Source organism: Drosophila albomicans, chromosome 2L (genome assembly GCF_009650485.2).
Source record: "Drosophila albomicans strain 15112-1751.03 chromosome 2L, ASM965048v2, whole genome shotgun sequence".
NCBI lineage: Eukaryota > Metazoa > Arthropoda > Insecta > Diptera > Drosophilidae > Drosophila > Drosophila albomicans.
Window position 1 is genome coordinate 24,475,067 of NC_047628.2, and position 24,706 is coordinate 24,499,772.

Genomic DNA, 24,706 nt, shown 5'->3' on the forward strand with positions numbered 1-24,706 from the left:
TGCATGTGTATGTGTATGTGTGTGCGTGTTTTGTTGCCACATGCAACACACAACTTGCAACATGGCGATTGTGCAACTGGCTGAAAATGCTGTTCGCCCATGGCAAATTGTTCCGTTAAAATCTGTGCGCTGCCGCAAAATGTTGCACAGCAGCAACAGCAGCTGCAACACATAAAGGGCCAATGCCAATCCATCTGTTGTCTCGCTCGCACACAGCCAAAGGGCTCAACACTCGCACGCCGACCGAGATGAGGTCTGATAATACAGCACTGCACTGCTCATTCACTCACTCAGTCAGTCGCATTCGCACTCGCTTTCGCGCATTCTCCTTTACTCCATGCGACGCTTGCTCTCCTTGTCTGGCTGCTTAGAAGTGCAGACAGAAGACTGGGGTAATGGCAATTGTGAGGAGAGAGCAGGTTCGTGGTGGTTATGCTGCTGCTGCTGCGCCTATGCTGCCTGCCTGCGATACGCTCTCACTCACACTCACTCTCTCTCTCCTTGTGTGCACACACCTCTCGCCACGTCTCTGTCACTCGCAAGTATGCACACAGCATAGTTTGTGTATGAGTGTGTGTGTGTCTCTGTTCTGTTCTGTTGCCTGGTTCTGTTTGCCATGTCGCTGGCTTTGCACGCTGTTCGCCTGTTCGAGCACACCATCGAAATTTCACATGTAATTCCCACGGCCTGAATTTTCCCACACAAAACGAAGAAGAGGAAGCAGAATTCAACAACAATGCGACAAACGGACAGTTTGGGACAGACAACAGACGAAGAAGCAAACAGCACACAGCCACACACACAAACACACACACACACATACAAGAGATTTACTTTTTGTTGTTGTTGCATTGAATTTGCTGTCAGGGTCGGTTGCTGGCCATCAACGCGTCTCCTGCTTCACACACACACACACACACACATGCGCGTATGAAGCCCTGTATACACATACTCACACATGCATGCTTGCACATTATGTATGCTTCGTATGTATTGATGAGCCAAATTCTTGTTTCTGGCTGCTTGACAGGGATGCAAGCGCATTAATAGTAAAATTTAACTTCATATCTGAAGGATTAATAAATAAAATCATATTTTATCTCCACTGATAGTATTTTCGGATTTTTGCGATTTTTTTTTTTTTAATTTTTGGAGTTAAAATAACAAACATGTTTAGGCTTTATCAATATCCATTTATTTTTATAAATTAATTTATTTAAATAAACTTAAATAAAAAATTCATATATTTCTCGCATTTTTGACAGGATTTAGAAAATGGAATTATGTTCTGTATATCTAAATCTCTATTTTTTATTTATTTAATGAATTTAGCAACCAATTTTACAGGTAATTAAATTCTAGAAGTCAAAAAAAAATTAAAAATAAAATTTCAGTTAAACTGTAATATATTTGAATGAACTCCTGCAATTTATTGCCGACAAAAGTCTCGTCGGTTACAGATTCCTTTTGCATTTTCTAAGCAATGACCTTCTTTTGTAGCAGATATGCACAGTGGAACGATAGTTAAAAGATAACGCCAAAAAAACGTATACTTAACACAAAGTTAAATATGTATTATTCAAATATTATACTCCCATAAATTGTTATTATTTTATTTACATTTTCAATTATATAGTTTATTGATTTTATTCATAATACATTAAGAATATATATTTTAAAAATATTGAATTTTTAATTCAGACATTAATAAAATACAATATTATTTATGTCAATTTATTATTAATATGTTTGAAAAACGCTTATCCCACTATGCGTATGAATAACTTTTGCGTCCTTGAATCTTTTTGGGGTGCATTCAACCAGCAAAGTTTGCAAAATGTCAGTCAACTTTTGTGGTCATGGTTGCCTCTGCAAAATTGCCAGAGAAGAATTCTTGCCCACTTGACTGGCCTTGACTGCACTTCTAATGGCCGACAAGAGCACTCGTTTGACTTGGCTCAGATCAGAGACCCCAAGCGGAATTGTGTGAAGAGTGAGAGAGGATGGATGGCATGGCTGTAGCAGTTATTCCAGTTATTGTTGAAGCCAATTGACTGCAATGCCCAGCTTCGGCTACTGCACTCCTGGTTCATCAATTCGTTCAAGGATTTTTTCATGCTTCCAGGCATGCCAATGCTTCATACGTGTATGCCTGTGTGCATGTGTGTGTGAGTGTACTTGACAGCTAGAAAGGTCATAAGCACACTCGTTTAACATTCAGTGTGCGAGGTGGGAGCGTTTGGTACTCGTATTATTTTTTGTTTTTCGGCAATTTTGTTGATCGCTTTCTAAGCTTTGCTGTTATCCTGTCGTCTCAACTCGACAGAAGTAACAAAAAATGCGCTAAATACGGGGTCAAACCGTCAGACTCACCTCATCACTCCCCAATACTACTTCAACTCAATGCAACAAAAGAAAATAAAAAGCACTTACAAATTAAAGCTCAAGTTTCATATCACTCATCGAACAACAAAAAAATAATAAAAGGCGAACAAGAAACGAACGAAAAAAGAATACTTCAACTCATTGTTAAGTCAAGTGGATTTGTTTGCTGCTCACATGGCGGCAACAACTGTTCCACACTCTCCCCTCCATGCTTTTAGCTCTATTCCCCTCTATAACAAAGCTTTTTTGCCCACACTTACACTGTCGCTCACTCACTCACACGCGCACTCACGCACACATGCACACACGTACTCGCAATTCACACTCAGTTAAACGCAACGAAATGAAACGGCGAACACTGGCCGAGTGAATGTCACGGCGAGTAATCTCTCAAAACAGCGCGCTCTCTCCGCTGTTCGCCTGTTCATTAGAGTCCATGAATTGAAATTGTGTGCAACGATGACGGCGACCGCATGTCCAAAATGGCGGCTTGGGGAACTGGGTGATGTTACTGGCTGCTCTCTTTTTCTCTCACTCTCCATCTGTCACTCTGCCCGGTTCAAGAGTTCAATTGCGTGCTGCGTCCGTCTCTTGCTGTTTGCGAGTGTGTTTGTTAGGGGACCTAATGGCGCTTGAAATCCATATGCGACTCAACATTTTGAGTGTGCTGCGGTTTCGTCGTCATATCGCGCGTAATTTTTGTTTGTATAAAAAGGGAGAAAAAAAAACTAGAGCAACGAACGAGCAGCATCATTTAGATTTAGACCGGAATAGTAGCAGGCGCACAGCAAAGCTGCACAAGCTCGCTGCGAGCACGTTATTTGTTTGTTCCAAGTAATCGTTGTTGTTCTCGCCTCGTTCCATGGCTGGCAGCACAGTAGTTGTCTCGCTCGCACGCATTGCGCTTACGCTACGAGCTTTTGCTTTGTTTCGTTGGTGTCCAAAACGTTCCCCGAAACTTGGCGCGCGTTTTTAAAAATTGCTTGGTGTGAGCTTTTCGGTTTGTCCCCCATTCAAGTCAATGGCCAACGACATGATTTAGTTCATTTGCGTTGATTATGTGCTCGTGCTACATGATCTAATAAATACAATTGACTAAGGGCACCCTACACACAAAATAAATATGTATTTAAATTCAAGTGCATAGTTCAAGCTGGGGCTGCTTTATCACAATAATTATTGTATTAAGCCTTGACAGTGAGTGGGGGTCTCTGTTAGTAGGAAATCTCTATAAATATTTGTATTTTTCAATTCCGAGCTGCGATTTGGGGGCGCATATTGAACAAAGCTTTGTTGGCGATATCATGAATGGGTTCTGCGTAGTTGGAAATTTTTTTGATAACCGCGTAAACTTGAAAACTATTTAAATGCGGGCATCGAGACTGCTTATCAAGTGTATTGCCATAAATCTTTAAAACATTTTATGTGGGTTGCTCTGAGATATATGTACATACGTATGTTTGCATAGAGTTAACTGCCAAAAAGTCATTACTTGGCAATGTGCCAAGAATATTGCGTCAAATAAATTTCTTATGCTCAGAGAAGTAATTTGAACGATTTTTATATGCAATGAACTATTCGTTAAATTTAATAAATCAAAATCCATATGCCCAAAATATGCAGATTTCACTGTAATGTAAATACATATTTACATACGATTCTTTTATTTACCTTACATCCAATGTTCCATTCTGCTGTTTCGCTGTCTCTCCGCACTCCAGCAAAACATTCAAAAAATGAAGTATTTTAAGTGAAATGTGCCAGAGTGAGATAGAGCGAGAGCGCGCTCAACTGTCTACCCTGCAACTACACTTTGCCGGCCACTGCGACTAACAGCGCACACTATCTACGTTACTTCTATTAATGCAATTCTGTTACCCTTTTACATTATGCTAAAATTCAAAGATGTATTGCATGCGTTGCGTCAATTGTCAAAATACCTAATTTATTTTATGTTAGTATTAATTGACGGCATTTGAGCATACAGGGTATTACGAAGCCGACTCTCATTGCCAGCAGCATTTCAGCTTGTGTGTTTTTGGCTTTGGCTCTCTCAGTGTTTTGTTTCTGCTTTTTGCTTTGCTTTGCTTTGCTTTGCTTACTGCTCGGCTCTCAGTTCGTTTTCAACGCGCATTCAAGGCGGACGTCTAATTTTTTCGTGTCGTGAAGCGTTCATTTTTTGTCGCCAACGCGTCGCCGTCGCTCGGAGTCGGAGCCTCAAAACATTCGCATTTTGCTACAGATTTAAATGAGTTTCAAGTGCCAAAAGCATTAAATATTATTTGCTTAGTTAATTGCAAACTGCAGTGAGTAAACAAAAGCAAAAAATCTGGACGAAGTCGGCAAAAAAAGAAAAGGAAACAAAACGGACACAGCTTCCTTTTACGAGCGTGTGAGTGAGTGAGTGTATGTGTGTTTTTGTTTGTTGTTATTGTGTTTGTAGCTGTTGTTTCGTATTAGGCAAGCAGCAAAACGTGAAATGCAAATTACAGCAATAATAATAACAACGACAACAGTAACAACAGCAACAAAATCATCGACAACAAAACACTTTCGCGTGTGAGACAAAACGAAAATTGCGCGCCAAAAAATCAGCAGCGAAACAAAAGGATTTAAAAATCACGCACACACACAACAACAGAAAAAAGAAGATAAATACCAATACAAACAACAAGGCACGCACAAGCAGCTGAGAGAGCAGAAGCAGTCGATAAAGCAACAACAAAAATAACTGCGCTAGCAGCATCAACAACAACAATCAAAACAGACAACGAAAACGAAAACCAAAAAGAAATTCCAGTTTTATCTTGCGCCGCCAAATTCACCACAGCAAAGGACGCTGAGAGAAGGCGACGACACTTGAAGCATTTTGTCGTCTGAGTCGTGGTGAGTTTCAATTTTTACTGCAGTCTTTTTGTTATTTTCTTTTGACGAAAGTGCAAAAGTCAAGGCTCCTATTTGCTAGCTAGATATGGATTGTGTATATGTGTGTGTGTGACCTTTGCAGGCATATCGAGTGTGCAAGGAGAGTCCTTGACAAGCCTGTATGTGCCTTGCACAGTGGTTGCATGTCGATAATTGTGTGAGCAACTCCCTTTAATCACTGTCGGCTTACAGTGAGGCAAGATGCCGGTAACAATAGACACAATGCTGATTAATGCACTGTGACGAAACGTATGAGATTACGAACGAACCATCATCGAGTGTGTCTTACAAAATAAAAAAAGATTCCCAGACCTACTGCCAGAGTTATTCAAGTCGAAAGAAATTGATCAGATAACAGATTATTTCCTTGTCCGAAGCCTTTGTTTCCTTAGCTGGTTTTCCATGACAACGACAACAACGACAAAAAATAAATATGAGGTCTTTTATGATGAAGATTCTGCTAATCTGTAGAGTGAGCTTGGCCTTCTCGTTTTCCATTTCAGGAAATATAGTAGACCGAGTTAATCTGCTTATCTAAATTGTAGCTTGAGTAACCAGAAACTGCTAATGAGTTCGGGGTAATGGAAGAATTAGTTGAGGCTCAAATTACAGAGCATTAGTACGACGATAAGTCAAATCACTGTTGTTATTTCAGATGATCTGTAAAAAAGGAGAATGACAAATTGCTTCTTCACTTTGTGTTTTGCTTCAGAGAACAGAGAACAACCAGCAACTATGAATATATAGCGAATTCTTAAGATAAAAAACATTTTTTAAAAAACATTTTGAGCTAATCGAATTTTTTTGTGGAATTATTAATGCTATTGACAGTGTTTTTTTAAGATTTCGCAGAAAATAAATGTAGTCTTTTTATTTGCTTTTTACGAAGTCAATATAATACTTATTCGTCACAGTCATAAAATTGCTTATTAACATATTTAGTATAAAATAGTTTCCTACAAATACTTTTTAAAAGTTTGCGTGAGTTTATCTTATATATGTTTCATGTTACTAGTAGATTTATCATTAGCCAAATATGTACATATGCTATCTACAAATTTATATCGTCCCATAGAACATGTGTACCTAGTATTATTATTGCATTTCATTTAATGAAACTAGCCGGATTCAAAGACTCTTGTTCTTCATTTCAAAAATATATATAAAAAAAAATTTATTTCTTCCCCTAAGTTTCAATAAATATTCTCTTTTAATGTGTTAGTTTCAATAAGAATCACTAATAGAATTATCATTAGGTAAATATGTGCTCAGAAAATGTCATCTATAAATTTCTATCCCACTCCAGAAGAATGCGCACGTATGTGTGCATGTGAAAGTAATAACCGATAAGAGAGTAAATACACGTTTATTGCACATACATAGTTACCATGTATAAGCTTGCACACCCTAATAAGCCGTAAGACCAATAAAAATACACTAACAATTATCATTGGAGGTGATCTAACGACAGTTGAGTTGAGTTCACTGTGCCTCGGCCTGAGGGCAAAGTCAAGCTCTTCTGCTTCTTCTTCGTCTTCGTCATCAAGAGCATGTCCTGTGTCTGAGTGTGTTTGTGTGTCGGGTAATGAAATGTCTAGACAGTTGGGGAGATGACTTTGATGCAGCTTCCTTCAGCGCACTCAAACTCCATCACAGCAGAAAAACATTGCTAAACACATACATACGCATATAATCCCTTTTTATTGCACTCTCTCGTTGGAGGCGACCACAGAACATCAGCGAGAGAGAACGGGACAGAACGAGTGTGTCGTCCTCAAACTCGTTTTGCTACTGAGTGTGAATAATGGGCGTGAGAATCCGACTTCACTCCAACTCCACTCCACATTGCACTGGCACTCGCTCAATCGTGATGATTAGATGTGTGTGTGTGTGTGGGGCAAAATGCGCTCGTAAATTACAAAACCATGCTTTTATTTGTCAAAATTTGAAACTTATTTGAACAGGCGCCAAGCAAAGGGCAGCAAGACGTCGGAGCAATTCCAGTTCCCCAGTTGTCAGGCGAGTTTGTTGTTGTTTAATTTTTGTGTGTTGCTCCATTGTGGTTCTTGTTGGTTTTGCTCTTTTCGCTTACGTGATTAGCATGCTTGTGTGTGAGTGAGTTAGAGAGGGAACGAGAGAGAGAGAGAGCCCTTTGGAAAAGCACTCGGAAGGCAATCGCACTCACATGACTTTGACGCTCATTTCGTAGGGATTTTGAGATATGATTTTTGTCAATGAATTTCTAATTGGGTTTTTGCTTTTGCTTGCATTTATTGAGTGTTGTATAATGCCGTAATGATTGATGGTGTTTGTCGATCTGCGCAATTTAATTGATTTGGTAGCCAAGCGTTAAATTTTCTGGCAATTCATTTATCAACTATTACCTCATACAATAAAGCATAATCCACTCGTTTACTTTGCACACATTTCGGTTCGCATTTTTGCCATTCTTTGCACAGTTGTTTTTATTTCACCTAAAGCACAACAACAAATTTGCTCTTAATGACACAGCTTGGCTGAAGCTCGTCGCCTGCTCACTATTGTTGTCTCGCTCACACTTAGAAGCCGCAGTTTGCAATTTACCGCAATGCCAAAATTAGCAATGTGAAGCAAAGTGTAAACAAAAGGAGCAAAAATACAAAGGCATTCCCACTTCCAATTATGGTGCTCTCAATACACACATAAACACACACATACACACCCCAACGGGAATTGGATTTGAATTTGGATAGCGCGCCAAGGCAAAGGCAAGGCCGCGACGGTCACTCGAAAACAACAGCAACAAAAAACATTAGAATAGAAACAATAGCAAAATGAAGAATGGGAATGAGAATGAGCGTAAGCTAACGGCATGAATGAATGCCATGCTGGGTTACGTTGAATATGCATATGTATGTGTGAGTGTGATTACATATCATTTGTTATTGTTGTTTTTTGTTTTTGGTGTTGTCTCGATTAGCCGCAAATAGACATTTTGTGTTTTGTTTTTACTTTATATGGTCATGTTTGTGTGCTTTTGATAAGCCAGCTTTGCAGTTTAAGCTTTGCACTCTCGTTTGCTCGATCTCTTTCACTCTCTCATTCGCTTGCCATAAGCAGCTGGCAGATGCGGATTGCTGCGATTGTGATTGCGATTCCGGCTTATGCAATTCATCATTATGGCCACAATTTGCCACAGCAACAGCAACAACAACAATAACAGGCAAATGCAATTGAATCGCCGCCATTTGGTAATGAATGCTGCACAGGCCTCCTCCCTCTCCTTTGCGCTCCCCACCTCGCCATCAAAAAGCCGTTGTCGAAGCAACCTGAGGAACTCGGCTCAAAACGAAATAATAAAAGTGAAAACTTGTTTTTGCTTTCTGCTGCTGTTGTGTGTACATAGTTTATTGTTGTTGCTATTATTATTATTTCTGTTATTGTTTGTGCCGTTGTTTTATGTCTTGCATTTGACTTTGACTTTTCAACCGCTTGTCGTCATCGTCATCATCCACAAAAGCCAGACACAGTGGTTCACAGTTGTAAACAACGCACACATAACGTACACAAATACATGCATGCAAGTGAGCATAATTCAATTGTCTTCGTGTTGAGTTTTTTTTTTTTGTATTTTGCATGCACACATACACATTCGTAATCAGTGCGGACGATCTATGCAGCCTGGCGACCACTGTGCAATGTCCAAAGACAACAACCACCAAGCAGCGCTGACGTTGCCGCTGACGTCGCACGATGGCGCTTTCGATTTTCTTGCCTTGCCTTGCCTTTACAACCCCACACGCAGCAGTAGCAATAGCAATAGCAACACAACTCCCCATGTGTGGAAGGGGGCAAGTGAGCAAATAAGCAATCCAGTTGTCTCGCGCTCTCTCACTCACTTACCCGCTTGGTCGCTCTCACTGCTGAGTTGTGCCCCTTTGGCACCCAAAAGCACAAAAGAGAGCCAAAGCAAGCAACAACAATAAAGCGAGCACGAGCAAAGGCTAAAGAGTGCGTGTGTATAGGAGTGTGTGTGTGAGTGTGCGAGTCAAAAAGTCTTATTGGATATACTGAACGACTTGCGCTTGCACATTTTGATGATTTCCTGTGAACATTTGGATATTTCAATGTAAAGAAACTTGTTGCATGCGATACATGTGTACGAGGGACAGAGAAAGACAGAGAGAGAGTGTGAGGTGCGCATACACACACTGTTAATGTTCTGTTGTTATCATGTTAATGAACTCGTTATATTTACTAATGACAACATAAAGCAATCAAGCGAGAAAGTTTCAAAAGTCAACTTTTAACTGCACAAAATGAAGTATGTAAATGTTTCCTATTCAGATTCTTTGTATTATTCGCAAACATACACTTGGTGATAATTTCATTTAATGCATTTCTTTTTGGCTAAAGTGAAAGGCCAAATGCGATGCTTGTTTATGTTTTTAGCCGTAACTGGTGTTTAATTGTTTAGCTTGAAATGTGACCATCTATGTTTTATTTGTTAATTGTTGCAATTTTTACGCGTCTCGCCGCATTACATAAAACCCGTGTTGCATCTCTTTCGCACACACTCACACTCACACAAAACCTGCCGCCACATTTTCTTGTTAAAAGCTAAGCGTTAACTTTATGCTTTTGATTGGCTAATTGTGAAATTGTTGTTGCTGTTGCTGTGGCTTGTCGGCGGTTTTAAGCCGCCTCATGAAGGCCATTTGTTGTAATGCTCACTTACTCGCATTAGGATTTAAGATATTTCTTTCAAAGACGCCGCTATGTGAAATATTTCAACGCTAACTTGTTGGGCTGCTGAGTTCGCTTGGTGTCTTATGACTTATGCAATGCATATAAGGAAATCGTTAGGTCATATGCATAAATATTTTACGGCCCCTCTAATGAGATCAGCCAAAGCTATAATCAATTGATACTTAAACAGAATTATTACTATTATATTATTAGGGAAGTTCCTCCCTATAAAAAGCTCATTTCTTATTGCTATTAATAATTGTATGATTGCATTGTCGGAAAACGCGCAAAATTTCCAAATCTCAAATCAATAAAACAAAAAATAATTTCATAATTTACACACACACACACACACAATCTCAAGTATGTGGCACAGACAAGCTTCGCTATAATGAACACTTGAGTGATATTTTAAATTTATGCATTTTCTTTTACATTTTGTTCAGCACGCCATATGGCGATTACTTAATATTATCTATTCTCTATTAAAAGCTTCTTATCTGCCATTACGTCGACATTTTTATGATTTAATTTATTTTTGACCAAACAGATAAAAGAATGCGGTGTATGGGATTATCGCAGTGGGAGATAAATGTTGAAATTCGGTTCTGATAAAGTAATTTAGAATGGGGTATTTTGACTAGTAAACTAAAATTTAAAAAATATGAAATTTTTATATCCCTTTTTCAAAAGATTCGGAAAGACGAATTATTATTTTATGTTTTATGTTTGATCAGATTTGAAAGAGATTCGTAAAGAAAATTTCAATTAAATTTGATTGAAGCACAAATTAAAAATAAATATACAACGATTTTCAATGGCCTGCTAAAGCTTGAATTAACTTTAGTTATTAATCATTAATCACTAGAAAATACATTTTAAAATTTATTAAAAAATTTTAAGACGTAACATTGATACATAGTTTTTAATTCGATTTTTTATAATCTGCACATTCTGCAAATTTTATAATAATTATGCAAGGGTATTCTACCTTATACATATGTATATAGGTTACTATACATAGTCTCCAACCCTATAAAATATATATAATTTGCTTTCCTTTGGTAAAGAAAACTCGAATCTCATTCAAATCTGATTAAACATTATAACAAATAAAATAATAATTCGAAATTTCTTTCCGAATCTTTTGAAAAAGAGATATAAAAATATCACATTTTTTAAATTTTAGTTTACTCGCCAAAATACCCCAGTCTAAATTACTTTATAAAGATTTAAAAGCTATCATAAATTTCGAAATTTAATAGTTTTTATATTCGAAAAAGAGTTTTACTAAATCCAATTTGTTTTTACCTAGTTTTTAATGCCTGCCCTTATTTTGCTTATTTATGTTCTGTTCAATACGTAAACATTCATTAAAATTCATTTGTGAGTTTCCGTGTGGATGTTGATAAGGTGAATTTGTGTTAAGTGTGTGTTTGTTCGTGTGTTTTTCCAGACGCGAATATCGCTTGATTAGCTCTTTAGTTGTATTTCGTTTTTTTGTTTTGTTTCGGCATTACGAAATTTTCTTGAAATGAACTCCGAAATAAAAAAAAAATGCTAACGACTCGGTGACTAAAACGCGCGCTGTATACCCTGTAAAAACTTGAGTTATGTATGGGGTATATTTGAGGAAATTTTCAGCAACTTTTATTTAAATTCAATAGAGTAAAGAACTCAATTTGATGCCAAATTTTTAAAGCATTTCTATTAGTCTATCATTTATGCATTTTAATGTTGTTTGTTGTTGTTGTTTTTTCACTTTAAACGTGCTGCCAGCCTCAATTTGTTTATCGTAAATGTTTATGCGCTCCGCATTTTAGTTGTCTGTGTGTCTGTGTGTGTTTTGTTTATGGGGAATACCAAACGAGAACGCCACATGGGAAGCGAGTGGCATCTGCGTCTCCTCTCCTCCCCTTCCCTACCCTTCCCTCTCCATCCCACTCTTCTCGCATCCTCGCATTTTCTCATTCGTTTCATAAACAAGCCATAGAATTTTGTAGAGTTGTGTAGTTTCAGTTCGTGGAATGAATCGACGTGTTGGAAAATACTGAACTGGAAAAAAAGTAGTTGGAACAATTTGTTAGACAAACAAAAATTCGCAGAAGAGGTCAGTTTACTATATGTAACTACAAGTGTGTCTCGTCTGTGCATTGCGCAATTAAAATGTGTCCGGTTTTTTAATACTCTGTAATTTGTTTCTTTTTTTCGTTATGGAGGCACTTGACAAGTGGCTAGCCAAAAAATTAAAAAAAAAAAAATAAAAACTGGCTGAAAATTCGAAAATTGTTTATAAAAAGCGCAAACAAGACGACAAACGATGTCGACGCGGAAAATGTTGAAGCGAATTGCATGAATGAATGATGGAATGAGTGAATGAGTAGCTGACTGGCTGACTAACTGACTCTGAGTGAATAGCGCTGAGAGAGTGAAAGCCACAAGTAAGCCACTTTACAGCTGTCTTATATTATTATTGTGAATTGTGAAGGCATTTCTTTCGAATGTGCACACTTCCTGTGGTGCCACAACTTTGTGCATCTCCCACTGAGTGCTGCAACATGCAACAAAAACAGTTGCTACCCACAAGTGGCTGAGGAAATGTTGAGGCAGTGGGAGTGAGATGGCGATTGCGATTGCGATTGGGATGCCAGCTAATTTCTCATTCATGAGTTAGCTGAGCGTATAAATGGCCTTTGAGCCTCCGCTCCCCCATCGAAACTCCTGTTAATGGGCCACAAAACGAGCGCGCCAATAAATTCTGACACGCCACTAAAGCTGAAAAGTCAAACAAAATGCTACAAGTGAGAGCGTGTTCAACTTGATGATACTCTATAAAAACATTGAAATGAAAGGTACACAAAATAACGAAAACCATTAAGAAAGTAAAAGAAAATATACCACAAAAATACTTAAATATACCAAAGGCTATATTTGGTATATTAATACTGCGGTATTATTCTTAAAATATACCGCAACAATACTTAAATATACCAAAGGCTGTATTAGGTATATTGATAGTGCGGTTTTATTCTTAAAATATACCGCAAAAATACTTAAATATGTCAAAGGCATATTGATTTAATACTACATTCAAAATATACCATAGCATGCGAAAAATATACTAGATTGTCAGACAAAGCTACTAAGATCCAAAGTAAGGAGTCATTTTTTCCCATACAAAAGAATTTTTGAAATTACTTCTACAATTTTTATTTAATTGCAATGAAATTATATATACTTTATAAATACAAAATAGTGTGGTATTATTCTTAAAATATATCGCAAAAATACTTAAATATACCAAAGGCTATATTTGGTATATTGATATAATACTACATTCAAAATACACAATATGCATACGAAAAATATACTAGATTGTCAGCCAAAGCTATTAGGAGAATTTTATAAATTACTTCTACAATTGTTATTTAATTGTAACCAAATTATATATACTTTATAGGGTCGCAGATGCTCCCTTCTACCTCTTACATACATAGGTTGTAATACCCTTCTATCCTACGGATAGCGGGTATAAAAAGTTGCATAATTATTATAAAATTTGAAGAATGTGCGGATTATAAAAAATCGAATTAAAAACTATGTATCAAAGTTGAGTCTTAAACATTTTAGTTAATTTTAAGATGTATTTTTTAGTGATTAATGATTAATAAATTGAGTTAATTGAAGCTTTAGCAGGTCATTGAAAAATCTTTGTATATTTATTATTGAATAATCTTATTTAAACTTTGAGAATTCGAGGTGTAATTTTTAAAAGATAAACTTATTAAATTTCATAGATGCATGCTAAATTGCGAAGTCTTTTAAACATCAAATAAATGTGTAAAGTATTTACTACACTCCATTTTTCGCACAATTCTCAGGGTATTAAGAAAACTCGCATGCCATCGCGACAAACCATATAAGGAATTTTGGTGTCTGGGTTGGGTGTGAGTTCGTTTGGTTTTAGCCTTGGTGCGGTTGAGTGTCTCTCTGGGGGGAAGTTGGGAGGTTGGGAGGTTGAGGCTTTACTATTTTGAAGGCGCATCATCATCGCGGGTGTCGCGTGGTCGGCTCGTTTAATGTCAAGGCAGACAAACAAGCCAATAACAATAACAATAACAAGAACAACAAATACCAATAGTAAATAGTAAACACAAATCGCAATGACTAACACGCGCCAGCAATGACATTGATACGTAAAGGGAGGATACAGTAAATTTAGGATCCGACTGGAAAATACTGAGAATAGACCTTGATCTAGAAAAAAACTACTACTAAACTTTTAACGTGACAAAAGTGCGATAAAATCGCATGTAAATTGTGCTTTAGATTGCCTTGAACACAGTTTTCATTGTAATTAGCTCGTTAAAAACAAAGGATAAATTCTTTTAGTGGTTCGTTCTAGATTTAACTAATAAAGATTGCGGATCTAAAGTGAAAATTAAGCGCTTGATTTAATTTCTGACAAGTTAAATGATTAAGAATCAAAGTGCTTATTGAAAATTGGGCTTTAAGTATTATTCGATAATAATATTAATAAAGCTGCAATAAAACAAACTTTATTTTAAACTATTATTGCCTTAATGAATTGTTTACAATTAATGAAAACTAGGATAAAATGCAAACATTTTCTATACATATTTTTTATTATGCAAATGAACGCTGTCAGCGAAAAATGTTCATTGTTCGCTATTCATTTAATTATCGACATCCCCACAGAATTTGCATATCTATTCACGCTTTTGCAAATTGTTTATAAATATTTAAGCAATTGTGCGAAAAATTCAAATTCCAAATCAACAAAACATGTTTGTTTATTGATCGCCAGTTGCAAACAAATTCCAAACAATTGAGCTCACGTTGTCTGGCAAGGGGAATCTATGCACCCTTTAGCATGCCACTCTCTCTCTCTCTTTCTTGGTCTCAGCTGTTGCAACCCCCTTCGAATTGGGGGAGTTGGAAGTCATCCCCAACATTACCGCAAAGGAACAAAACAAAGCTCTCCAGGGTGAATTTCAATGAAATGTTTTGTTGCCATCGTCGTCGTCGTCGTTTGGTGTGTTCCTGCTATCCTGTTGAAAAATCAGGGAAATCTATTTATTGATGTTTTTCGCCAAGTGCAAATGGCAGAGACCAATCCCCAATTCCAGCCTCCTCTCTCTCCTCACCCATTGTGACGTCAGAGCATTGACCTGTTGTAGGGGTCGAGTTGCTGAATACAAACTAAAGAACAACAACGAGCTTTCAACTGTTATTTGAGCTTTTCGCTACAACAAAAGCTCTCCTGCTCCTGTTGACGTCATTGCTCCTGTTCCTGTTGCTGCTGACGACGTCGACTCCTGTTGCTCCTGTTGCTGGTCAGTTGCTTGCTGGCATTTGCTGAACGCCTGCTGTTTTGAGGCGGAGTATTTGAGTTAGAGTTGTTGAATGGCGCGCTTCACTCGCCAGCCACACCCCCCGTCCGCCCCCTTGTGGCAGAAGCAACTCAAACTCCGCAACTCTCGCTGGCTGGAGAAGTGCTGAGCATGGAGTCGAGTGCGTCTTTTTGCCCCAAGAAGTTGCACCGACAATGTCTTAGACGTTGCTGCATCTTGTTGCTCAGCTTTGATTTCACACGTGTTCGTGTGTGTGTGTTGCGTGTGTGTGTGCATTTTCCCTGTGCCTGTGAAGCGGCCATTTTCTCCATGGAGCCAATTAGCACCAGGCGAACAGCAAGCGAGCAGACAACGTCCATTGATTTTGGGCGGAGGCGCTTTTCCTGCCCAGGATTGCTCAACTGCCTGACTGGCTGCGTTGCTCCTACATGCTTGCCCCTGAAATGTGCCACAAACAAATACACACACACAGATACACACACACACATGCGCATACACCTACGCAGTTGGGTGGGAGGGAGGCTTAAGCCAGCCAATGATTGTACGCAGCTTCTACAGAGCTTTGGCCTTGTGTGGCACGAACACACGTGTGTGCAGCTGCCCCAACAAACAACAAAACGCGCCACAAAATGTCTGCAGGTCAAGGCAATGCAGCGCATCAATTTGCGGAGGCTGCAAAAAGCCAGATGCACTCAACAAAAACTGCAGATACAAAGATACTGCAGTTGAGATACTTTTGTCGAACTTGAAAGCTTATACAAATTATTTGGCAAGCGCTAGATTCTTATTTGTGATTCTTTTGATTTTGGAATTATGTAAATTCTTTATCTGCTAAATTAGTTGTATACATCATAAGAATATCATTTTATTATGCATTTCTTTTTAAACACATTTTTAGAATTATGTAAATTCTGTATGTGCTAAATTAGTTCTTCTTATGCATTTTTTTTAAACGCATTTTGCATATTTACTCAACTTGTTCTTTGAGATGTGTTAATTCAGACTTTTAACAACGTTTCTTAGAATTATAACAATTCAATTAATGCGAATATATATTACTGTTATAAAAACAGTTAGAAATTTGAATATTTTTAAATTTCTTTTCGCTTTAATTAGTTCAAAATCTTTGAAATGTTTTATAAATTCTCTTTACTATATACTCTTTTATATTCTTTAAAGTTGTTGTCTGTTGTCAATACGTTTTTGTTTTTTAATATTTTCGCATATTTTTTTTTACCTTTTTTACATTTACTTTGAAGTATTTTGTAGTTTTCTTACGAATATCGTTTTATTCCATTAATTTATTTATAATTGTTTGTATGTTAATTTATGGAATGAATTTCATTTACATTAACTATACATTGCGTATACGACTCGTCACACATTAATTGCGTATCCGTAACTTCTCACAGATGTCTGAATATTTATATTATATTATATTATATTTTACTTTGAATATTTTGTAGTTTTCTTACAAATATATTTTTACCATACTTAATTTTAAAAGGTTTTCATTCCATTAATTTATTTATAATTGTATGTATGTTAATTCATGGAATGAGTTTCATTTAGACTAACTACACATTGCGTATACGACTCGTCACCCATTAATTGCGTATCCGCAACTTCTCACAGATGTCTGAAGTCTTCTCGGCTCGCTATCTATAAAAAAGAATACTTAAGAAACAGACATTCGTTGTTAAATATTGCGAAATATTTTGTAATGCGCCAAATATAGCTAATATAAAGGAAGGAAATGCTTTTGCATGTGGCAATATGTTGAGTGTAGCAATCAGCTTTTGTCCGTCAGCAATGTGTACACAGCTGGAGTAGCCTTGAGGTAATCGAACTCGAGGCTTTTGTTTCGATTTAGAATTGCGAAATAATGCAAACTGAGTGATGCAATGTGTTGCATAAAAAGACAAAGACGTGCTAAAAGCCAAGTAAATAATTGTATTGTGTTATTTTTATTGATAAATGTGCAAATAAAAATATTTCCTAAAATAGTTTGCATATTTTTTCTGCAAGTGTAGACGCTGCAACCTGCTCATGTGTGACGTGGGGTAAATTTGATTTAAGAATTAAGCGTGAGCGTTGAGGGAGGGGGGTTGGGGGTGTTGGTGAGTGAACAAAAGCTTTCACTTTCATGCTTGCAGCGTCGTGGCAAGGATGAACACAATGCGTCGATTTTTGCATGTTCGTTCGTGCAACCAACACACAAAACTCACAGCTGAAAAATTTGGGTCACTTGTCGCCGTAGTTGCGTCGTTGTCGTTGTCGTGTTGCATAAGCAGCAGCAGCAACAGCAGCATAAAGCGACAAAACCACCACCCATTTTTGGGTGGCAAGTTGCTGTTGCTGCTGCTGCAAATGAGGAAGCCTAAAATAGCAAAAAGCCACAATCGTACACACTCGAATCGATTTGCAGACGTTGCAACGTTGCAAGTCGGGTTCGGGTTTTGGCTAGGCTCATTTTGCTGCTTTTGCCTTGCCACAACCGCCGGGCAGTTTGAAGCCATAAGTTGCATTGATAAGAACACAACGCGCAGTGTGTGCAGAAAACGAAAACGAAAGTGAAAAGTGTACAGTGAAAACACAAAAGGGAAATATGCTAATGAAAATGCAAGTGCAAGTGGAAAACGAAATGGAAATGAAAATGCGAAACCATGTGGCAATGTGGTGAATGCACTCGGTGTGTAATTAGAACAACAAGCGGACAATTGATTGATTGATTGATCGGCATTTGCGATTTGCCATTAGCCAAGTAAACATACAACGCGCGGCAGTAACAAATTTCTTGTTGCAACAAGCACAACAGCAGTGACTGTGGCAGCAACAGCAACCATGCAACGTCCCGGGCCGCACATCTCGACGAGCATCATGAACCGCATGTCGATCTTTGAGAGTGAGTTCGTCCCCCCCTCTTCTTCAGACGGTGAAATCGCGATCTTAACTTGGTCATAAATATTCGGGTATAAAAAGTGTCTTGCAAATGCAAAACTCGATGCGTGTTTTAGATGTTAACAAAACTTCTTTGCCCATAGATCTTTTCTTTTATTGTATGTTGTTGTTGTATGTGAACAAGCGACGAAGAAAAACATGCTCCAAGCGTGGTATTCAAAGATTCGTGCTCGAGATTGGAATGAATCAAATGAATGCAAGCAACAATAACAAAGACATTTGTATTCAATTTCACACTCAAACAAGCACATTTGTAAGAAAAACTGTTAACATGATTGAAATGCAGATCTTAACTTTACGCGTTTCGACGAAAGTACCGAGTTCACTTCCAGCCAGTGTTGTGTTAGTGTTGTAAAAGGCTGCGAATTTGCATGTAGCTTTGTGTCTGGTTCATGTTGATCAGTTGTTTGATATAATCAAAGACATTTCGAAAGTAATTTTGGTTTCTCGGGGAAATAATTGTTAAAAAGACTTGGAGAAAACATATATCAAATGTTGTTGTTTTTACTGCTTAATGTTGAACAATGTGCACATTATAATTGAATCATTTATTTGTGTGTTTTATATCCGTAAAATTACTTTGATTTTAAATGATACCTAAAATTAACAAGTAAAACAAGCTACAGACGAGTATACTCGACTGTGAAAAATCCATTGTGAATAAAAAACCGATTCGGTATTATTATTAAAATATACCAAATTAATACAGCTAAGTATATACTACTACATTCCAAATATACCATAAACTAAAAAATGTACCCATTTAAAAAAAAGAGAGGGCGGTATTATTCTAAAAATATACCTGATTAATACAACGATATACTATTTTTATGATATTCTCTAAACTACAAAATATACCAGATTGTCAACCAAAGACCAAAGCTACTAAGGCCACTAAATGTACCATAAACGACAAAATGTACCCATTTTGAAAAAAAAACGTGGCCGGTATTCTTTAAATTATACCAAAATAATACAGCTATATACTACTACTTTCCAAATATACCATAAAAAGAGCGATATTCTTAAAATATACCAAATTAATACTGCTATGTACCCATTTTCAAAAAAAAAAAATATACCTGATTAATACAAAGATATACTATTTTTATGATATACCCTAAACTACAAAATATACCAGATTGTGAACCAAAGCTACTAAGACCATATATGTCTATAAAAATTTGTACAAAAATTATTACAATTATACAATTTTCTCTTAAAGTGCTTTGATAAGAAAAATTCATATTATTTGTAGGTTTAAAATTCAGCTGCCTGTCTTATTCTTAAAATATACGAAATTAAATACTACTGTATTCAAAATATACCAGATTGTGAATCAAAGTAACTAAGACAGTTTATGTAAAAATTCGTATAAAAATGATTTTGTTATACATTTTACTCGGAAAACACATATTATTTGTTAGTTTAAAATTAAGCTGCCTCTTAAATGTCATTAACATGCATTTATTTTAGATGGCACTAATTAATTAAAAATGAAGACACTTCAAACATCAATATGAATAATACTCGCAACTGCAGCTTAGCCTGTAAATATATGCAAAATAATGCAGTTGAATGCCTCGTCGAGTGTTGTGAAGTGCTGCCCTGGCTCTTGAGGTCATTCAACTGTACTCCATTGCATACCAATTAATAGAGTTTTGTATGTTTGAGGAGCAGCAAAACAGCAACAGCAAAGTGACATTAAAAGGGCCAATTGAGCGGAGCTCAAAGTTCGAGTTGACATAGTTTTTCCCATCGATCAATCAAATGGGTTTCATAAGACTCGAACAATTCCGACAAATTATCACTAATTCCACAACATCAATTCCAATTGATTGTTTGTTGATTTGGCTGCTTTTTGTGCTGGCCATGACAGCGACGAACTATTAACCTCTTGGGCTCGATCAATTATGAAATACGTGGCCAACTCGAAAGACTTAAAAAGCGAGCGTGTGTGTGTCAATCGGAAATCGTATGCAAATCTTTATTGATTAATTTGGATAAGCATTTTTTGCATTTACATTTGCATTGGCATTTGATGGCTGCCACATTCTGAGGCATGCACAATGGTCTTCTATAGTTGGCGTCGATTACGATGGCGATTACACGATGACGATTGCAGACCAAGTGAAGTTTTTCATTTGCGCAATTGAATGCGTCGTCGCCTTATTAGAAAACCCGCACAAACCAAAAGAAACTAATGAGCAGGCGAGGCTTGTGGTTGGTGTGAAATGAAGTCGAGTCTTTATAAGGGGGTCTTCCCCCATACAACTAATTATATGCAATTTGTTTTCACCGAGTGACCATTCCATATACTACTATATACATATATGTTTTACACTCCCTAGTCGCGTCTGCGACCCACAATGAACCAGACAATGCGACTCCTATGCAACTTGCACATAAATCAAGACTACTTTATTCCGTCTGTCTGTGTTTAATTTATCATTTGAAAACTTGTAATATTATCATGTGTGTTTGAATGAAAGTTTTTTGTTTGTCTTTTCGTTTACGCTTTGATACGACCCGCAATGCCATGAAAGTTGACTTGGAACAAGAACCCAGCGAGTTTCCAGTTAAACTAGGCATGACATTCAAGTACTGTTAACCCCGCACATTACGCGTATTGTTCATTCATTTAAATGAAACTTGTCTTATGTAGAAAGCAGTTGTTATTTCATATTTTATACAGGGTATCTACTGTTGAGATACGCCCCAAAACAAAAACTTGCTGCTAATCGCATTTCACGCATTTTGCTTAATTGCTTTGGAGCATTCAAAAAGACTTCCGCATTGAACGCTCTCACAAGTCATTAAACTAAGTTCTCTAAATGAACTTTTGTGTGGCTGCTTTACAGGGTATTTACATAGGCCTAAAAGCATGAAAAACCGCTGCAAAACTTATTTCACGCTCTTGTTTTTTTTATTACTTTTTCACCATTCATTAACTTCGACCAGAGGTATTTTGTTTGTTCGTTCTCTTTATTGTCTGTGATTCACTCACCCACATTTTAGAGGGTATTCTTAGAGTGATGTGCGCAAAATATTTATTATTTCGCGAAAAAATGTAAAGCACTTTTTATTTGTTTCTATTATTAAATTTGAGTTGTGTCTTCCCTTTTTTTATTTTGTTACGTACGTTTTCATTTTTATAGCTTTCCACATTAAAAACTTACATGGCAATAATATATATTTTTTCTCATTATTTCTACTTTTCTTTAGTCACAGATTTTATCAGTCTGTTGCAACTAATTTAATAATGTTATACTGCACAATCTTGACCATTTAAATTGAGCTGCTTATCAGTAACTTTCTATATGAAGTACATCATCAACTGAGCTGCTTTATTTTCAGAATATTTTGATAGTGCATGCAATGTTTATTAGCCTCTTAAGATTGCTAAAATTATTCCTTTATCGAATTCTAATTTATGTGCAGCTATTTTCATAGTTTTTTATAGGGTATTTCAAATAACTATTCGTTGCCGAATTCCGTAGTTTTTGAGAAGAGAAAGAGAAAAAAGGGAGTGAGAAAGAGAATCACATAAAAATTGTTGATTGCTTTCACAATGTGATTTGTCTCATCAGCAAATTTCAACGGCATTTTCAGCATTATGCGATGCTTTTTGGCCCTTATCTGCTACCTATTAATCTAGTTTAGGTTCTGGCTTTAAGTTTTATTTCTGTGTGATTGCCATTGTTGATGTTGTTGTTGTTAGTGTTGTTCGACAAATGTGGGTTATGATGACGAGCGAACGGCACAAAAGAACAACAACAACGACAACAACAGCGGCGAAAGAAGTTGGTGCCAAAGAAAAAGAATCTTTAACATTGACTGTCTCTTGGCTTGACTTGACTTGACTTGGCTTGGTTCGTTGCTTGTTTGGTTCTGCCAAGTTGGCGTCGCATTGCTGCTAGCTTCGTTTCTTTTTTTATGTCGGGTTTTTGTTTTTTGTTTGTGTAACAACAAATTGACAATGACATGAATGCCAAGAAATATTTAACCTTAATAAACGAGAGGCAAGCCAAGCACTAGACGAAGACATCGACCAACACATTTGCCGCTCGTCTTTTGTCTGGCTCACATTTTTTTGTTGTCTACCTCTTGATGTTGTTCTGGTTGCATTGTGTTTGATTTATGGAACGAAGGCCAAGTGCCAATTAAGCTTTTGCAACAGCAGGAGAGCGACAGATTTACGGCACACACACACACTTTGTAGAAAGTTCAAGAATTTGCATTAATCGATTATCTCGTTCTATCTATCTCTTTTATCATGCAGATACAACGCCGCGCGCACAGAGCTTGACTGAGATCGACACAGCTGGCACCACAATGATGTCCATGTCGAGTTCACCGCCAGCCACGCCCACCGGTGTGCAGACCGATTCCGATGGTCTCATATTGCCAAAGAAACTGATCAATCCCTGCATGGAGAGCACCGATCGCAAAGAACTTCATCGCGAGCTCAAGTTCAATGCGAGAATGTAAGTAGAGATTCAATCAACACTCTACAGAGAGCTAAAAAACAATCTAGATCTCTTAAACACATCGATTTGTATCAATAAAGAACTGCATCAATTTAATTATTAGCTGAATTGAACTCCATATTCATTTTCTTGAGTGCTATTTTATTCATTAAAAACTTAACTTATAAACTTATTGTTGAAATGTATCTATAACTAAATAAGCTTGCCAAACGTCTCTTTAATACACCGATATACTAAAACATTCCAAATATACCATAAATAAGAATTGTTAGCAATTGCATAAATTTAATTAGTATCTAAAATGAACTCCATATTCATGTTCTTGAGTGCTATTTCATTCTTTAATGAGAAACTTATAGTTGAAATGTATCTATAAGTAAATCAGTTTGCCAAACGTATCTTTCTATGAATATGTTTATTTTTTCTAAATTATTACATTACATTTGGAGAAAAGATTTCAATTGGAATATTCATATTCAAACAATCAAAAATACCATTTCATATATGGATATTTTTAACTAACAGTTTCTTTTTCCTTTTGGTTCTTGATCTCTAATGCGAATGTGGTTTGATGTTGCGATTAATAATTAATTATATATTGAAAACAATTAAATATTCATACAAGTGAAATACATTTCTTATTTGGCAACACACAACTCAACAGAAATATGTATTAAATTATACTTTGATACACTTGTGTGATATTTTTTGTCATACTAGAGATAATCTTTGGTTTAAAGTTGTTAGTTTCATATTCGATGGGTCATTTTTGTTCATATTTTCTTTACTTGTTTTATTCTACTTTCTTCATTAATGTATGTAGTTTGAACATTTCAAATTTATATTAAAAATGCTAAGACAACATTTCAACATTATAAGCAACACAATTACTTTTACAAATTTGTTGGCTTAAAATACTAAATCAATTAAATTAAAGCAATCAATTGATTTGTAGAATTCAAATATTAATTAGTTTAATCGAGAATAGAAATTTCATATTCATTGATAATTATTGTAATTTATAGAAATTAACTTTGAAATTAAACTTAAAGATTTCCAAATTAGCTAAACTTGCACAAAGTGAACCTAAATTAATAACACAATTGTCTGGATTCGATTGTTTTTGAGCTCTAATCTTATTTCCACTCTGCGAATCAAATTACTAATAATCATTAATCCGATACTTTGCAGTGGCAAGAGCGTGTTGAACCAAAAGACGGAGCTGCAGCGAGCGTATGAGAAGCAAAAGGAGCGACATGCGGCGGCCGAGCAGCATTCACCGGAAGCGGAACTGGTTGGCGGGATACCCGGACTGAAGGGGGAGCTGGGACGTGTGATCATGGAGCGGGCCCAGAAGCACGAGGCGGCAGCCCAGCGACAGGATGCCGAGGAGGCTGAGGAGCGTCAGTATGTGAATCCCGAGTATCTGAATGTGCGTGCCAAGCTGCGTACGGCGCATGCGCCCAATTAAACTAAGATAAATCAAGAAAACAAAACAAGAAAAAACAAAACAAAATCGAAACATTATTAATCGTAATTTTAGTTGTGAACTAACCAAAATTCTGTTTAATTAACTATTATATATATGTTTTTTTTTATATGTAATGTACGTGTTATATTTGTATATCGGACTAACGTTCAAATTGTTCAAATCATTGTCGCTTACGAATTAACTTTGATTGATATTACGATTGCGATTAGTTCTAGACTATTTAAGTTTAAGCCATTATCATTTAACATTTCTGTGTGCGACAAAAACGTTTAATATATTACTATAACGATTACCATTTACGATAACGATAACGATTATGATTATTATAACGAGAATATGTCTGTGTGTAA

At 36.7% G+C, this 24,706-nt stretch overlaps 1 protein-coding gene across 2 annotated transcripts; it reads left to right on the forward strand.

Moving 5' to 3' along the window:
* Window positions 1–4,393: 4,393 nt before the first annotated feature.
* LOC117564027 (protein FAM107B) lies at window positions 4,394–24,488 on the forward strand. Of its 2 annotated transcripts, XM_034242629.2 has the most exons (4): window positions 4,394–4,785; window positions 4,846–5,271; window positions 22,657–22,861; window positions 24,056–24,488. In XM_034242629.2, the coding sequence occupies exons 3-4, from the start codon at window positions 22,710–22,712 to the stop codon at window positions 24,333–24,335; spliced, it is 432 nt and encodes a 143-aa protein (XP_034098520.1). In that variant the 5' UTR covers window positions 4,394–4,785; window positions 4,846–5,271; window positions 22,657–22,709; the 3' UTR covers window positions 24,336–24,488. The 2 variants fall into 2 exon arrangements, with proteins under 2 accessions (XP_034098520.1, XP_034098519.1); XM_034242628.2 differs by lacking the exons at window positions 4,394–4,785; window positions 4,846–5,271 and adding an exon at window positions 17,987–18,318.
* Window positions 24,489–24,706: the final 218 nt, after the last annotated feature.

Excerpts from the sequence above, each read along its gene's own strand:
- LOC117564027 (XM_034242628.2), top strand. The coding sequence starts at position 18,258 with ATGCAACGTCCCGGGCCGCACATCTCGACGAGCATCATGAACCGCATG. Across the intron at positions 18,319-22,656 it reads CCGCATGTCGATCTTTGAGA|ATACAACGCCGCGCGCACAG; the intron begins GTGAGTTCGTCC and ends TTTATCATGCAG. Across the intron at positions 22,862-24,055 it reads CTCAAGTTCAATGCGAGAAT|TGGCAAGAGCGTGTTGAACC; the intron begins GTAAGTAGAGAT and ends GATACTTTGCAG.